This window comes from Molothrus ater, chromosome 2 (genome assembly GCF_012460135.2).
Source record: "Molothrus ater isolate BHLD 08-10-18 breed brown headed cowbird chromosome 2, BPBGC_Mater_1.1, whole genome shotgun sequence".
Taxonomy (NCBI): domain Eukaryota; kingdom Metazoa; phylum Chordata; class Aves; order Passeriformes; family Icteridae; genus Molothrus; species Molothrus ater.
In genome coordinates, this window is record NC_050479.2 from 56,651,074 (window position 1) to 56,668,631 (window position 17,558).

Consider the following 17,558-nt stretch of genomic DNA (forward strand, 5'->3'; position numbering starts at 1 on the left):
TAGGCAGTAGATAACATTTTAGTTTTTTTGAGAAGATGACAGTTTTTCTAAGCAAAACAAATATGATCTGTTTAAACTCTGGATTGCAGTAGGACTGCCATTGTACCAGTATTAATGAAAAGTGAGATTAGCTCCAGACTTGTTAAACAGGTAAGTTTAAGAGGATGTGGGGAATATTGAAAAAGGCTGCATTGGACTATGAGGCTATTAGTAGAATTTTTGAAGGATCAGTTTTGGGAATAATTATTTATTAAATAGTCTCAATGATCTGTTGCATATGTTAAAAAAAGGCTGAACTTTGTGATGGCAGAGTTGGAAGCATTTTCAGATTCAAGAAGGGTAGGATGTTACAGAAGCTGGATGAGTAGAAGAAAGACAAATTTGAGAACAAAGCCAAATACTTAAGTATGATTGGCAAATTTTATGTTACTTTTAAGTCCTGTTAGTTCTGAAAGAGCTTGCTCTATTCAAGTGGATTTCAAGTAATCTCATGGTATTTTTACTACATGTAGGATTTACAAAACCGAAACTGCAGGACTTCTTTTATACAAAGCCTTTAACTGTAGCTTCACTTGTTGTATTGAAACAGAACTTTTCTCCCATAACAAAGAAATTTTAACATATTTAATCCCTTTTTCACATTGCTAAATGCTACTGCATTTGCCTACCTCATATTTACCAGTATGCTCTTGAGACCCCAGCATGTACCTGATGGCTGCAGGGGGCCAGTACAGAGAGCAGGACAGGCAGATAGGTAGCAGTCTCTAAAAAGTTTGTTACTGGCTTTGCATGGCCTTGCTGGCATTCCTTTGCTAATAGTGGATTATGGAGACCTCTGGTAGCTGACTGACTACTTAAAGGTGGCAGAGTATTGGTTGTGTTTGAGAATGGACAGTGTGAGTGTAGCTATTGCAGAAGAAAGCAAAGAAACCCGGGAATTAAACACATGAGAAAGAATCAGTCTGAAACAAGCTCACGCTTCTCCAGTCCATTCGGATGGATGTGATATTGTCTAAGAGAATGGCACAGTTCCCTTCCCTTCCCTTGTGGTCAGGGAATCAGAACTTAGTGGAGATGCTCATGCCTGAAATTTAACGCTGTGAACACAAATTTTAGGTTAGTACTAGAATCTGTGATTTTTTACTTCAGTTTATGTACATATGGGTATTTTTAGATATATATATGTATTGGTTGTTTACAAAAAAAGGAAATAAAGGTAAGGGAAGGAGAGCAGAACAAATCCTGGATTTCACAGAAATGTTTCCAGTAGGGAAGTATTGTCATTAATATGTTTACAAGTCACGCTTTGTAATGTGGCTTTCAGTTCTACTGTCCCAGACTCAAGGCAGATTAAATCACAGATGCGTAGAAGCTTCTGGTATCATCAGGTGAAGAGATTAAATGGATTTGAAATATTTAATTAAAAAAATCAAAGATCATGTTGTAGTGCTAAGATATTTTGTCACTCTTTAAGAAGAGCATTAGAAAGGGAAAAGAACTGTTTAAACTGCAAGAAATAAGTAAAAACTAGTCATGAATAAATTGAACTGCAGATTGGTTCCAGACAAGTAGTTCAGAGAGATTCAGGCACACTTACCTTGGGAATGCCTCTTTAAGAAAAAGACCTCAATATTTTAAAAATTATGAAAAATGTATCTGCTGTGCTTTGTTTTAGGAGTGACCTGAACTTTGGACCATAGATGACACAGCAGTTGCTATTAATTGTTGCAAAACTTTACAAGTAAGGGATAGATTTGCATTCCTTTATCTTCTCTCTCCTGCTCCCATACACCACATAAGGTACACATTTGTAAGCAGCAGGTTTATCAGCAGTGTGTGAGGAAGAGGGTGGGTTGCACGTTGCAGGATGGGAGATCCACAGTGATTTGTCTGTTTTTTTCACTTGCCTCCCAGATGATTTCCCAGCTCGCAGGGATTGTAACAAGGGGTAAGCAGTCTCACCAGGCATCTGACCTGCAAGGCCACTACTTTCAGGCTGTTATTCAGCTAATGGCATCATCCTGGAGATCTAGTCGCACTGGCTGACTATATACCAGCATTTCATGTCTTAGGCGGATAGAAGTGTCCCATCCTGATCTCCAGATAGGCTTCAGGTGCTTTGATGTACTTTAGGTGCTAGTGTGGGAGTGCTCTTTATTATCTCTGATACCCTTGATTTCCTGCTGCCTTTGTAATTTGGCAGTCCACTGCTGGCCGCGGCTCTTCATTCCATTTCAGTCAGAATACACCAGCTCCTCCCTAGTAATCCCACTTTGCTATTCTTGTCCATTTGCCCTTTCAGTTTGGAGTCCCATGTACTGCTGTTTCTTGTCACAAGTTAATGATCAGTCCTTTGTCAGGTTGGTACTGCCCCTGCCTTTGTGGTTTGTGAGGCACTGACAGTGCTATGAGGTGACAGTGGTAGCTTAGTAAGTTTTTTGTCCCTCTTATGTCAGATCATTCATTCCTGCCCTTGCACTACCTCATCTATTCTAGTTCCATGTCTTGGGGTGTTTTTGTATAGTCACTCAAAGAATTAGCTTGAAAGCCTGATCCAGTGTTTTCCTCCTGGAAATATCTTGAATTGTTTTAAGTTAATATCAGAGGTTAAAAACAGAATTAAAAATAACATCAGAGAATAGTTTATAAAAAATTCAGCAAAATTGTTCAGCAAAATTACTTACAGATTAATAACATATAGTGCAATATGCACTATATTGTACTACAGTGTTCTGCAATGAAATTACTTCTACATAACTAATAAAAATTGTCTTTCTTGTGAATTGAGGTATTGTTCATTAATAAGGATATTTAGTTAAATTGATTTTGAGACTGGGTGCTGGTCAGACTATACAACAGTATTTTACACAAGTGAAATGAACCCCATAGTTTAAAGGAAGGTGATGAGGTCTTGATGGAATAATTTTTCTGTCAGGAATATGTCTTCAACCTATATGTATACTCAGATGGTACTTGTTAACTTTAAATCGTACAGTAACAAAGATCAAATCAATTATGAAAAATGTCTCTTTAATCAGTTACACTGTACTATTCTGAGAGCAATTACCCTTAAAAACAAATGGTTAATTAAAAATGTGTAATTTTTGTTTATAATTTACACGATAGCAAATTTCATGAATTTGTTCTGTGCCATATTTCAGTGGCAGGCAAATCTGGTGCTGCTAGATGGGGGGAGTCCAATTCTTTTTCTTGTTTGATAGTGTTTATATGGCTGTTCAGGGAAGTGGCACAACTGAAAGCTAAGTTCTGGAATTCACTATACAGAGAAATAGGAAAATAGTGAATAGCTTCCTTCAGATGCATTGCAAGCTTCTGCTCTGCTGGGATCACAGGATGGTGCTCTTTGAGGAACAGAGCGCATGTCAGTTCATCGATGCTCAGTTGAAGAGGCCTGACTGATGTCTTCTGCCCTACTTCTGGTTACACGGTCTGTCTCTCTTTGGTGCTCATTTGATTACTCCACAAGCTGATTAAACTTGCTACTTTAATGTCACACTTCCCCCTGTCCCTGTTAATTTTTTGGTCATTTTTGTGAGTTGAAGTTTTTAAAGTACATTGATTATTATGTTTCCCTTTTCATAAATTCTAGGAATATGCAAGCAGGACAAAAGCAGAGTGTGTAGGGGAAGGAACGGACTCCCATATATTTCCGGAAATACTCAGCTATGTCTCCATACTGTGACTTTTGGAATTGTAGAATAGCTGGGATTGGAAGGGACATTTAAAGGCCATCTAGTCAAACTCATCTGCAATGGGCAGGGACATCGTCCATGACATCAAATTGCTCAGAGCCACATCTGGCCTGCCTTCGAATGTTTCCAGGAGTGAGGCATCCACAACTTCTCCAGGCAACCTGTTCCAGTGTTTCCTCACCTTCACTGTAAAAAATGTTACCTATATATCTACTCTAAATCAATGGTTTTTAGGCTAAAACCCTTGTCCTGTCACAACTGACACTAATTTCTATAAGCTCCCTTGAAATATGCAAGAGCTTCAAGGTCTCCCTGGAGGCTTCTCTTCTCCAAGATAAACAAACCCAACTCTCTCTTTGTAGAAGTGCTGCAGCTCTCTGTTTTTGTGGCCTTCCTCTGGACCTGGGCCAAGAGGTTCATGTCCTTCCTGTGGTAGGGACCCCAGAGCTCGATGCAGCACTCCAGGTGGGGTTTCACCAGAGTGGAGTAGAGGGGCAGAATCACCTCCTTTGATCTCTTGGCCAGGCTGCTTTTGATGCAGCGCAGGATGTGGATAGATTTCTGGGCCACAAGTGGACATTGCCAGGTCATGTCCAGTCATTCATCCACCAGCACCCCCAAGTCCTTCTCCAAAGGTGAAAAAACTTAAATTACTATATGTTCAAAGACTCGTAGTCTTTAAAACTCAAGGCTGGAAATATCTGTATTAAATTGAAAGTTAAGATTATGATGAAGCAATTTTTCCTGTGTAGTAAATTAAGATATAAAAATCAAAAAGATGCTACTACTTTTTCTTGTGAATAAATAATAAATACCAACATTTTCAAAACTTGCACAGTAAGAAGAACTAAAATTAGCTTGTGTGTTGGACTTTGGTCTAGAAATAGGCCAAGTCCAGCTTCTAGAAGCTATTTAGTGAAGTTTAAAGAGTTTTGATATCAAACAAAGTAATGAATTCTTCATTAAAAGATAAAAAAATATTTAATTAGTAGACTCACCTAAAAAAGCCTCAGAGCATAGTTAAGGAAATACAGAGACTGCAGCATATTAAGCATATTTAACAGATGCTACATATAATCTATAAGCAGCAAAAGCCATGTCTTTGAGTGTTTCTTTTTCATGCAAATTTCACTTAGGAGTATGGGCTTGTATTTTAATGGTGAGGACTTCAGTAGGTTTCTGATTGTAACTGCTTTGCGATTTAGAGCTAAGGTTTAAAATTTTCATACTATTGAATTTTAAGCATGGATAAAGATGTAATAAAAATGCTATACAAAAGTATGATTTAGTGTGTCATATCTGTCTTTCAAAGGAAAAAAAAAGAGTAACACAATTTTTTTCCTGCTTCCAAATGCTGAAGCTCTGAATTATTTCTGTTTGATCAATAATGAACTTACCTCCAAGCTGGACTTTGGGAGAACACCACATTACTGCAAGAAACATAACTTCCATGGTCAGCAGAGTGAGTTTTAGAATAGGTCAATAAAGTGGACAGTAACAGATTGCTAAGACCAGCTGGTATTCACCCTGGACTTCTAAGGGAACTGAAGGATGAAACAGCTGAGCTATGAACTGTGCCGTGTAAACTATTGCTTGAACTTATGCCAACATCAGAAGAAAGGAAGCAAGGTGACAAATGTGATGACAGTTTTAAAAAAGGCTTGAATATCTACAATTGCCAAAGTTGATACCAATTGATACAATCTAATAAATTACTGATATACTGGCAAAATAGGGTTTTGGGAACTGTTAATAAAGGAAAACAAAATAATAAGTTAAAGTTTCATTATAAAAGTTCAAACTGTGCCCACATTCTGCCCACTTTTTGTGGTTTCCTTTCTTCTTACTAATAAAAAGTATAGTAGAGGTACAGCGAAATGGATCAAGATTATAAAAAATGATGTCTTTCTTTGCACAATGCATAATTAAGAATTGGAACTCTGTGCTGAAGGACTTAAACTTTAAAATTTATTAGGTTTAAAGAGCAATTACACAAATGTGTGGAAGAACAATCTGTCAGGGATTATTAAATGAAAAGATTTTGCTCTGGAATTCAACAATGTCTGAAAGGCAACTGTTGAACACCAAATAGTGGAGGGGAACAGGTGCCATTCCAATTTACAATCAATAATATTATGGTGTTTCTTGAATCAACTATGCTCCCTTTGGGTACAAGTGCACTCAGAGCTGTTATTCAGCTTTTGATGCCTTTGGCAAGTGATGGATCAGCTTTGTAAGGCCCAAACAGCTAAATCTTGATGGTAGGAATATATCTTAGAATGGGGAGATCTGGAAACTATAGAATTATGTGTCTACTGGTACTAGACTCTGTTCTGCTGGGAACAGCAGTATGCTTTGCTTTTCCCTGTCCAGCAAATTCCATTGTAGCTGAAAGCTCATTTCAGCCTCCCCTTTTATCTTTCCCCTCAGACAAGAATTAATGAAGTTTCAGATCTTCCCAGGAGTTGAATCACTCTTGGTTAAAACTTTCAGTTCTAGTGGGGAACCCAGCAAGTGTTCAGATTGTAACTAAGAGAATGATCGTTCTGATTTTGCATGCTGTATTTCTGTGAGCATTTTAGTTACTTCTTAACAAATAAGACTTCAGGGTTGTTTTTTTTTTTCTTCAGAATTTTGTCAGCTACTGTTTAAAAATGTGAGAGTTTAATGTTCTTGGTTTAGAATGAACTATAATTTAAAACAGATCTTTTAGTGATGAGAAGTCCCTGATGCTAACAATTGTGTTGATGCAACCTTAGGTTGCTTAGTTTGGAAAGCAGAATATTTATCAGCTTCCTGGTATTTCAGTGTTCAGGCATTCTTCCTACTTCTGTGAGCTATGCCTAGAAACCTTATTTTAGCCTTGTCTTCATAAAAAAAAGAATGCTATTTTCAAGGCTGTTGTAAAACTACTTAGATCTAGTTCATAATTTCTTTTGTATTTTAAAGTAAATTGTCACAAATAACTGCTGGTGAACAGCTCAATATGAAATAAGTGGATCTGATGGCACCTGTGTAGTGTCATGGTCTAGGTGACAGGGTCGGTGGTGCCTTTTTATTTTATTTTTTTCTTTTGAGACTGAAAGTTTGTTTTGTTTTGTTGCATGTCATATTATAGGACAGTAGTCATGCAGCTGTAAAAACAATCCAAGTCTTCAAAAGTTTTTGTCCTGTCAGTCAAAACGCACATATTCCCTGCCTGGCTTTTGATTTCAGCACTGGCAGGGCCACAACTGGAATACTATGTCCAGCTCAAGGCTCCCCAGTGAAAGAGAGACATGGATGTAGTGGGAAGGGCCAACTAAGGGTCATGAAGATGGTGAAGGGACTGAAGCTGCCCTCCTGTATGGAAAGGCTGAGAGAGCCATGAATATTTAACATGGGCAAGAGGACACTCCCGGAGGGTCTTGCCAGTTTACAGAAATACCTGAAGGGAGAGTGCAAGGAGGATTGAGCCAGACACTGCTCAGTAGTGTCCAGTGACAAGACAAGAGGCAGTGGGCACAAACTGAAACACAGGTTTCTCCTGAACATCACAAGCCACTTTTTTATTACTTTGAGGGAGACTGAACACTGGCACAGAGTGCCCAGGGAGGTTTTGGACTCTCCCTCCAGTCTTGGGGATATTCAAAAGCTGCCTGAATGCAGTTGTGGGCACCTGGCTGTAGATAGCCTTGTGTGAGTAAGGGGATTGGACCAAATGACCTCCAGAAGTCACTTCCAACCTCAGTATTGGTTGATACCAAGGTACTCCACATTTTAGCTTTGAATAATTAAGAAGTTCTGAAGGATTTGTTATTTAGTTAGAACCTCATTTTCTATTAAAGATCTGTTCTTTTGATTCCACATAACATTTAGGAGATGAAGAACCGCAGGTCTTCACATTGAATACCCTGCTATATGGGACACAAGATATCATTTACTTTTAAGAATTAGAGTTCTATACAGATGAAGTAGGCATCTACTTTCATAATGACACCTGTTATGGGTACATCCTTTGAGTCCATGACCCCAGGCTAGTTCTTTCATTCTTCAGTGAAGAGAGAATGCAAGATGACTGTTGTCTTAGCTAAGAGGCCAGGAAAAGTGTAAGGTCACGTGTAATCTTCTGTATGCTCTTTTACTTAGTGACAAAATAACTCTTCTTAGTGACGAAATAACTCCAGTGAGTGTTCTGTGTAATGTAGTTTTCAAGTTTCATCTGAAATAGGACTTCAGACTTTTAAAAATAAATGTTCATATCTAAATGTTCAGGTAGATTCCTTTTGAGGCTTGTATTTCAAAGGTATTTTGTTTCACTTTTTTCCACTAGGATGATATGTTTTCGAAGATTTTTTTTCTTTAGCATACAGATGCACAGACATGATTTTTTTTACAAAGATTGTGGGTAGCAGATTATATCAAGACCTGTGGCAGAAATAGAAATGTGTATTGCAATTCATGAATGTAGATTATTTCAGTGGCACCTACCAAGAATGAAATTGTTTCAGAGTTTTACAGAGTAGCTCCCTAGGATCCAGTCCACAATTTTATGAAGTGCTGTTCTGCAGGCTTCCAATACTTCCAAGTATTTATAAAACAGTCCTGTCACCACTCTTTTCAGGACCCTAATTTCAGTCAGGTCATTCCCACAGATGGAGGTAGTTGACTACATTTGAATGTGTGTATGGATCTGAATTTGAAGGAGACGGTAAAAGCAATCTGTCCAGTATCCAAAACTCCTCTGAGGTATTGGTGTGTGTGTATGTTGGCAACCACATCTGTTAACTTTAGAGTCTTTTTAATAAGCATGTAGGGTGTGAAGGTAAGAGGAACTGCGGAGGGTGGGAGGTGCATTCTTCTGTGTTTCAAAGTGCTGTAGCACTTCGTTTCTCAGCCTGAGAGGGCAGAGCAGGAGCATCAGATGAGGTACTACTGACAATACATAGGTCAGATGCTGGGGCCGTGTGTGTGTCCTGCAGTGGGATAGATTTAGTGTATAGACAGAACTTTAAAGGGTGTGTAGTTTTCTATTGTATAAAGCTGAAAAAAAAAAGTAATTTTGAAAAAGTTCATGCTTAGTAAGATCAAACTTCTGGAGCTGTGAGAACTGTCGGTGTATTTTGTTATCCCCTGGTTTCTTCTCTCATTAGCATGGTAACATCTCACATCTATTTCCTTCAAATTATCACATCCTTTCTACAGTAGCTGCCCACTCCCACTAGCCTGCTTTATTTTTTTCCACTGTAAGCAGATGTTCCCATTTTCTTTCTTCTGTATACTTTCCCTTCTATTCCAGTGCTCTCCACAAATGAAAATTTAACTGCATATTTTTCTTTGATTTCCTTTTAGTCTAGATTCTTACTTCACCTGTTCAGATATTTCTATTCATTCCCTTCAGCTGTGGGATTTCTTTCTCTTTTTACTTGTTGGAAATAGAGAATAGTTATGTTTCTTGGGATTTTGGGGGCTTTTTTTTTTTTTTGTGCCACTTGTTATGGTTAAGAAGTGGCACTCCCTCGTTCAGTGCCCCTTACAACCTTCAATGGGAAATAAAAAAGGCAGAGATCATGGGTTGAGATAAAAGCAATTTACTGGAAACAGCAATGAGATAAGAACAGTAACAGCAACAATATTAATAACAACAGTTTACAAAAAGAGTGTGATTTGCAGGGAATTGCTCACTGACTGGGACAGTGAACAAAATGGTGGACAGACCATCTCCCTCCATGTTTTGTCCCCAAGCCCAAGACAATGAAAAAAATGACAGACAGATCATCTGGTCAGGACCAGTGTTACCCCACAACTGCATTTGTCGCTCGGTTCCCGGGCAAAGGAATGCCTCCCCCTTCTTTTCCAGGAAGCAAGAGAGAGACCCATTTCCCTCCTCCCTGGCCATGAGGTGAGATGGGATTGAATTGCACTGTGTCTTGGCCATGCCCACATGGCTCCACATAACCCGTGTCCTTGTCCAAAACCAGGACATTAGCAACGGAGGTGAAAATTTCTACAGGCATTAGGATGTATCAGGGTTTTCAGTGGGAAGTGCAACATTTCAAACCAGCAGGAAAAGTAATACATGTCCTCTGCTTCTTATTGCTGCCAACTACGTAAGGATGTGACCTGAAGTCTACTAAAGAAGTATCATGTAAGTTTGCAGTAATTTAGTTTATTGTATAATTGTAGAACTCTTCATACAATTCCTGCATGAGTTGCCTAGAGTAGACACGTTCTATGCTTAAATGTTTTTCCTTAGTGTTGTGATGCCTTAAGTTGTGCTGTAATATTGTGTATAACCCCCTCCTGGGTGAAAATTCCTGAGGCTATTAGCCAGTTCATTTACAGCATTTTTTCTTGATTTGGAAGTAGGGAATTAAGTAGTGCATGTTTAACTGTTAATTCTTTTTGCATGTTTGTGTGTCTGTATTATCTCAGTTATAAGACTTGTAATGAATAAAGTTTGCTTTCTAGTGCTGAAAGAGGCAGACCTTTTTTTTAATTTTTTTTTTTTATATCTGCCCTTTTAGCATACAGTTTGAGGCTGGCAGGGCACACTTAAGGAAATTAGTAAATTTAGATAATTTAACTACTTTTTATTCTGTCTACAAAGGAAATTATTTTGTTTCTTGTAAAGTTCCAGGTTTCTTTGCAAAGTTCCAAGGTAGCCATGAAGAATTTTACTGTATTTTCATTAAGCATGAAAATTGCTTGGAACCTGTCCTGCAGGGATGTACATGTCTTCTAGGACAATCTGCAATTCTAGCATTGATAAGACTTTGAGGCAACTCAAGTCATGTTTTTAAGAGTCACAGTTTTCAGTGTGTAGTTGAAGAAGTTAAGAAATTTGAGAGGTCTGTTAAAGTGTGTAACTGCAAGAGAAAACAGTCATGTGATTCTGGGATCTGCAGCCCCTTGACATACCCTTCTGGGTTCAGTAAGGGCTCTTCTTCAAGCATAATCAGAAAAAGTGAACCTTTAATGGTAACCTTTTTTTTATCCAGTAGCTTTAATGTCATTCTATTCCTTTGGTGCCTGAGCTATAGCGTTCTCACATTGCTGGTGAAAACCTACTTTTGCTTTCACATGTGTAGTAAGCAGGGTGTGTAGCTTTCCCTGGTACAGGAGAGTGCTAAACATTCTGTTCAATGTGCTAAAAGAAATTCAAGGACATGTGAATTTTGTGGGTAGACTGGGAACGGACAAAAGACAAAGACTGTGGCTTTGTAACCCATTTTCCAGGATGCTGGTTATCAGTCCTTCTTCTAAGGACTGCTTTATGTCTTAGTTTAGTGATTTCATTTTTGCAGAATACAGGTTCTTTTCTGTACTGTGGCATGTTCTCAGGAGCATTGTGCTGCCTAGCAGGTGTAGAGTATTAAAAGTGATTTAGGAGATGATTCCAATGTCTCTCTCCACCTACTCGGAAGGGACTTGAACCTGATTCCTTCAATCCCTGTGTGAGGTCTTGAATTTGTTATCTCTTTGGTTGTATCCTAGACAACAAAGATCAAAGACCTCAAGAGGTCATTTAGTCTGTGTCCCAATCCTTGGCAAAATTTATCGTGCTTTGGAAAACATTTTTTAAGAATTAGGTAGCTCTTAAATAGCTCTCTTACCATTTTTGGAATTAATTTCAGCTTAGGGAAATCCTCTTGATAATTCATGCTTATGTCTAGTTTTGTCAAGGATCATCACTGAGCTAGAAATTTTAATCCTATGTCTCCTTGGCAGGACTTCCCGTCTATACCTATCTCCTTTGGAAGTCGGTAGCGTTTTATACTATTGTAGCATATTTTTTTCTCTCAAATATTTGAAGCATGTATAACTTAATTTGGAACAATCATACTATAAAGCTAGGAAACTAATCTCATTTGTGGAATACAGAATTAGCTAAACAGTAGCAATGTATTTGGTAAATAACATTTGACAGTGAAGATTTGTGCTGGGGGAAGGAAGAAGGAAAAGTTAAAAAAAAGAGTATTTTGTATTATGTATTATTGTAAAATAATACAATAACAAATCATATTTAAGGAAAGATTTGTGTGGTTTTAGCTTTTTAGTTTGTTTGCATAATAATTCCTACTAATACTTTATCAAGCCTATGTTGTTATTTTAAGTGAAATTCTTATGACAGTATGTGACTAATGAGAAATAAATTCAGCTTACACAATGTATTTGGGAGATCCTATTTGTATTAATTATTTTCTATTTGTATGAATTATTAAAAGAAAGAATAAGCCAAATTCTCCAGCAATGTTAATATATGTTTATACAATCACTTTTTCTTTGTGGTATTTTGTAATAATGTGATTACATCATATATTTAAAAATACATCCTTTTGAGGGGGGCAAGAAAAGAGATCTATATATATACCTACATGCTATGTAGGTATATAAGAACTCAGCTATATTCTAAGCTAATGTTATTTTTTTAATAAGCTGGTGATCTTTGATAATTTTGGTGCCTATAGTTAGACAAAAGCAATCACAAAAATAGATAGAGGTCTCAGTGTTGAGACATATTGCCATGTTTTTTAAGATATGTTATTGTTAAAATCCAATTCATAATCCTAGCCTGGCCAGGGTAACTGGAGCATGTTGCATATTTTAAATATGACTCAATTTGTACAATTAATATTAGCATGTTTATTCAGGCCCTATATATTAAAAAAAAAATCTAGAAGGCTAACAAGCTGACAAATTTGACTGAAGAGCAAAAGTATTGAAATACAAACAAAACATGCAAAACCTCTCAATTTTTTGTCTGTGTGTTTTATGATCTTTTCTCTGTGGATTGAGTATGCTTGATAGCAAATATGCTTTCTGAATTCATGAATGATTTCCTTTAAATATTAAGAATTAACCATGATTGTATTTGTGATTAATCTGGCAGTAAAAAGAGAGGAGGAGGATTTTGAAGAAAAGAAATCCATTAAGAAACGCATCAAAGAATTAAAAGTTTTGGATCCTAAGATTGCACAGAATCTGTGTAAGTAGATTCTGTTGGTTATTTTTTTTTTCCTTAGAGTAATGTATAAATCTTCCATAAAAATGCCTTTCTTTCTTGTGTGATTACTGGTAACCACTTATTGTTTAAAATGTGTTTAAAGATGTGCATATTGTTTTAAGCACAAATATGAGTTTACACAACTGAAATGCTTAAAAAGACCCGAGAAGTAGTTAAAGATTATTCCTTGTTCAAGACTGTATGTGTTGAAGTGCAAGCATACAGCTATGTATCTAATCCATCTGCACTGTCAATATATCCATCAAGGAATACTGGATGCCCCCTTCCCCTGCATGTCCCCACCCCTTGTCAACAAAAGGATGAAAATGCCTGCAGCGAGTCTGCCCATCTCATGAACTTTGTAGAAACTAGTTGATACTCAGTATTATGGAATAATATACAAAGAAAGAAAATAAAGTTTTGATGGAGAGGAGTTCTAGGTTCCTAAATGTCAGCAGAGATTAAATAAGTAATAACTGTATTATGGTGACTAAATAAAGAGTGCTTATAAGAACATTTAACAAAATGTTCTGTTTCTGTGGCTTGGTTTTGGTTTGTCATGGTGCTTCTTTCAGAGAAGGCTCTGACAAGACTATTGAAAAAATTACAATTGTCACCTTAGCACAAAATACTGTAATAGCAGTGATTCTTCTGAAAAGTAGACTTGTCTCTGACTGCCTATGGAAGTCTTCTGTGATGCTGGATGTTGTATATAACAAATGGATATGGAGAAAGCTGGAATTGAAAGAAAACAGTAATTAAAAATACATTAAAAATTGTTATCTTGCTTATATTATTTGGCATAGTGTTTGTTAATCTGGAGATGCTATGACCTGTTTTGCTGCTGTTTTTTACATAGAAGCAAGATAGTTCTTGTCTTGCTTTCTTCATTATTTGTGGAATCTCTGTTTTAGCAATTTTCCTTGGATCTTTCCGAGTGCCTTATGAAGAGATCAAAATAATGATATTGGAAGTAGATGAAACACAGCTCTCAGAGTCCATGATTCAGGTAACAAAAATAGCACTTAAGATCCCAGTATTTCAAGAGAAGCTTCTCAGTAAATAGAAATGTGTAGCTAAAAACACCTCTTAATGTAAATTTTTGGCTAATAATTAACTGCAAGAATGTTCTTTTTCTGTGAACAGTAGATTTTTTTTTATTTAATTTGTAATGTTAATATTTTTATGAAAGCAGCTTGTGTTGTTTTTGGCTGGGACTAAGTTAATTGTCTTCATGGTGGCTCATATGGGGTTATGTTTGCATTTGTGCTGAACACAGGGTTGAGAATACAGAGATGTTTTTGTTATTGCTGAGCAGGGCTTACACAGAGCCAAGGCCTTTTCTGTTTGTACTGCCACACTGGCAAGGGGGCTGGGTGTGTATGGGAGGTTGGGAGGGGACACAGCCAGGACAGGTGCCCCCAAATGACCAAGGGGACATTCCAGACCATGTGACATCATGCCCAGTATGTAAAGTGTGAGGGAGAAAAAAGAAGGGAGATGGAGTGGTGGTGTTTGTCAAGTCACCATTACATTTGATGGAGCCCTGCTCTCCTGAAGATGGCAGTAAACATCTCCTGGCCCATGGGAACCAGTGAATGAATTCCTTGCTTTGCTTTGCTTGAGTGCACGGTTTTATCTCATCCTGTGAGTTTTCTGACTTTAACCCTTACAGCCTCATCCTTATCCCACTGTGGGGAGAGTGAGTGAGTGGCTGCTTGGGGCTTGGTTGCTGGATGCGATTAAAGTATGACATAGCTGAATTTATATCTCAATTTTCAGTATTGTCCACACCTAAATAGAGACTTTTCCTGTGTACATATGATGTTTTGTTTCTTCCCTACTTACCAAATTTTTCTTGGCTTTGTTTTAGCTCTGTCTTATCTGCACTAATCTCTATTTTGGTTGTTTGGTTTGGGTTTCTGTTTTGTTTGTTAGAGCTGTAACAATCCAATATTTTGCTTTAGAGCATTTACGGCATTCGCCACTTCTCTTCCATGGAGTTTATTTAGGTAGCGTCTTCTCTTTCAATATTACTTTTTTAAAACACAAAGTCAGTATGACTCTATGTGGAGCCAAAATAAACTGGAAGTTCTTCTATATACAGTGTTATTTAAAGGTTGAAAAGCTGAAGAATTTAATGAAGTAAACACAAATGAATAATTTTAGAAACATGGGAAAAATAATTTGGAGGGGGTGTCTTGAAGTCATTTGAGCCAAGGCTCTCAAAGCCAGGTCAACTAGAGCACTTTGATCAGGGCCTTTCCCATCAAATTTTTAGTATCTCCAACTCTGGAGACCCCATTGGCTTTTCTGGAAACCTTTTTCAGTGTTGAATACTTGTAGTAGAAAATGTTTCTTTGTTTACCTAACTGGATTCTTAATTGTGATAACTTGTGACCTTCGTTCTTCTATTGCACAACTCCAAGAAGAGCTTAATTACACCTTCTTTGTACCACTTAGTTGGGTATCTGCACACAATAAGGGCCCACGAGGCTTTCCCAGAGGTCAACAGAGTGACTTCTCTGAGTCTGTCCTTGCCTGTCATGTGCCATATTCTTGAGTCATCTTGATGGGCATCAGTAAATTTGAAAACGTCTGACTTTAGAAAAATTATCTGTATTTTGGACAGGACTCTGGCATACTGTGATGAACTTCAAATTATTTCTATTATGGCTCATAAATGTCAAAACATAATATAGCAATAATTGATAATTACTGTCTATTTACTAGTAATGTGGTACAGGTTTTAGATAGCTAATCTCTTCAGCATACTTCAAAATGTGTTTCAGGCATGGGTACCAGTCCCTGCTGAAACGTGAAAGAAAAGTGAAGGTAGATTGGTTTTTAGAAACATAATCTATTTGCAGGAATGTTGATTAGTTAAAACAAGTACAGGTATCTTTATCCCAAGGCATATACAATTATAATGAAAATAATAATCCACAGAAGAAATTAAAAATAATGATACAAAACCAAAAAAATTATCCATGAAAATAAATTTTCTCTTCTTAGATTACCTCATCTTCACATGGAAGTATGCCATTAATTAACTACACGTTATTGGTTTGATGATTTTCTTTACCAGAGTCTAAATGCAAAAATAAATAAAATAAAATTAGTTGTTACATTAAGGCTCACTGAAATTCAGGTGTGGCTTCTACTGCAACACACAGGAACTTGTATTCAGATGTCAAAACAAGACAAATCTGTATTTATGTGGTTTTCCTGCAAAATTAATTTCCACCATATCGGAATATCAAAATAACATCTTGTCTTATCGCACAGGAGGCTATGCAATGCTCAGCATGCATTTCTTCCTGCATGCAGTTTTGCCCTCACTTCCTGTGACTTGGATTTCAAAGATGTTTAATTTCTCTTCAGCTATTTAGAGTTCACTTTCCCTTCTTCATTGAAGAATGAGATGTTTCTCTTAAATATTTGAAGGAGCAAGCATGAACCATGATCTCCAGTGACAGCATATATAATCATTGTATAATTCTCATTCTTTTGTTCAATGATGCAGTTAATATTGGCACTAAAACTGTTACTTTAAGGTTATTAGGATGAACATAGTTTACACTTCTAAAATGTTTTTTTAGTCTAATTTGCACTTAGATCACTTTTTCAAGGTTTTCTTCATGCTCAACAGCAGCATGATGTGTATCTTTATCTTATTTGGTATAACAGTGGAAATTCTCTATGGTAGCATGAAAAACTGAGAGATGGAATATGCTCTTCTGTTATACTCTGCTTAAACTCTGTCTCAGGTAGTCCATCCTTGCTCTGAGACTCTCTCAAGCTATTTGATCTTAGCACTGTTTTTCAGCAGTTAAAATTTAGCTTGTTAGAAAAATTAGGTCCGCAACAATTAAATGAAGCAACCTGTATAAATAAGTACTGTATATCAAAAATATAAAAAACTGTTATTTTGATAATTTCTATGTGTGTTATCTAAAGAAGGCGAAATTTATTTTTGCATTTAGACTCTGGTAAAGAAAATCATCAAACCAATAACGTGTAGTTAATTAATGGCATACTTCTATGTGAAGATGCGGTAATCTAAGAAGAGAAAATTTATTTTCATGGATAATTTTTTTGCTTTTGTATCATTATTTTTAATTTCTTCTGTGGACTGTTATTTTCATTATAATTGTATATGCCTTGGGATAAAGAATGCCTAATTTTCAGTATATTTAGAACATCTAGCACACCCTATCCCCACTGGAGCTTTGCAGTAGGCATAGCTAAAAATATGATAGGATATAACTTTTTGACACTATGCTGATAATCTTCTGGCTCTATTAATTGGTATTGGCAGTAAATTATGTTGAAAGTCAGTGTATACAGTAACCTCTCTATACGGTTGGCATCAAAATTGAGTCCAAAGTGGTATCAGCAGTGGTTGAGCCCTTTTGTGTTTGCTTTTGGAGGGGAGTGAACAATTTTATTCTAGAAAAGGGTAAGAGAAGATGAAGAGCCAAAAGTGAGAAATTATATCCTACAAGAGTACAGTGATATTAGCAGCTTCTGTGATTGTGTAAAAGTCAGTGGAATGGAATACAAGTGATCATGTGCACAATATCCCGGATGAACACGGTCATATAAATCACTCAAGAATATAGACTGCATTTTTTTGCCAAGTGATTAATCCCTTGAAGACCTAAATCAGGTGGAAAATTCAGTAGAACTTAGGCTTCAAATTTAGTTTCCAAGTTTGGATGTAATAATATTTATCAAATGGGTTCATCCAAATTGATTGTTTCTGAGTAAAACAACCCTATAATAACTTTGAAAAAGGGACTAAGTTTGAACTTGAAAAAGGACTTAAGACACCCATCTTTCTTTGAAAGTGGTAA

The 17,558-nt window shown here is 36.8% G+C and overlaps 1 protein-coding gene across 1 annotated transcript in view; it reads left to right on the forward strand.

Moving 5' to 3' along the window:
* Positions 1-17,558, forward strand: part of DIAPH3 (diaphanous related formin 3) — a 213,683-nt gene that overhangs the window by 73,706 nt on the left and 122,419 nt on the right. The window contains exons 18-19 of the mRNA XM_036393070.2: positions 12,586-12,681; positions 13,614-13,708. Of these exons, the coding sequence (XP_036248963.1) occupies positions 12,586-12,681; positions 13,614-13,708 (191 nt within the window). The remainder of the gene's footprint in view (positions 1-12,585; positions 12,682-13,613; positions 13,709-17,558) is intronic.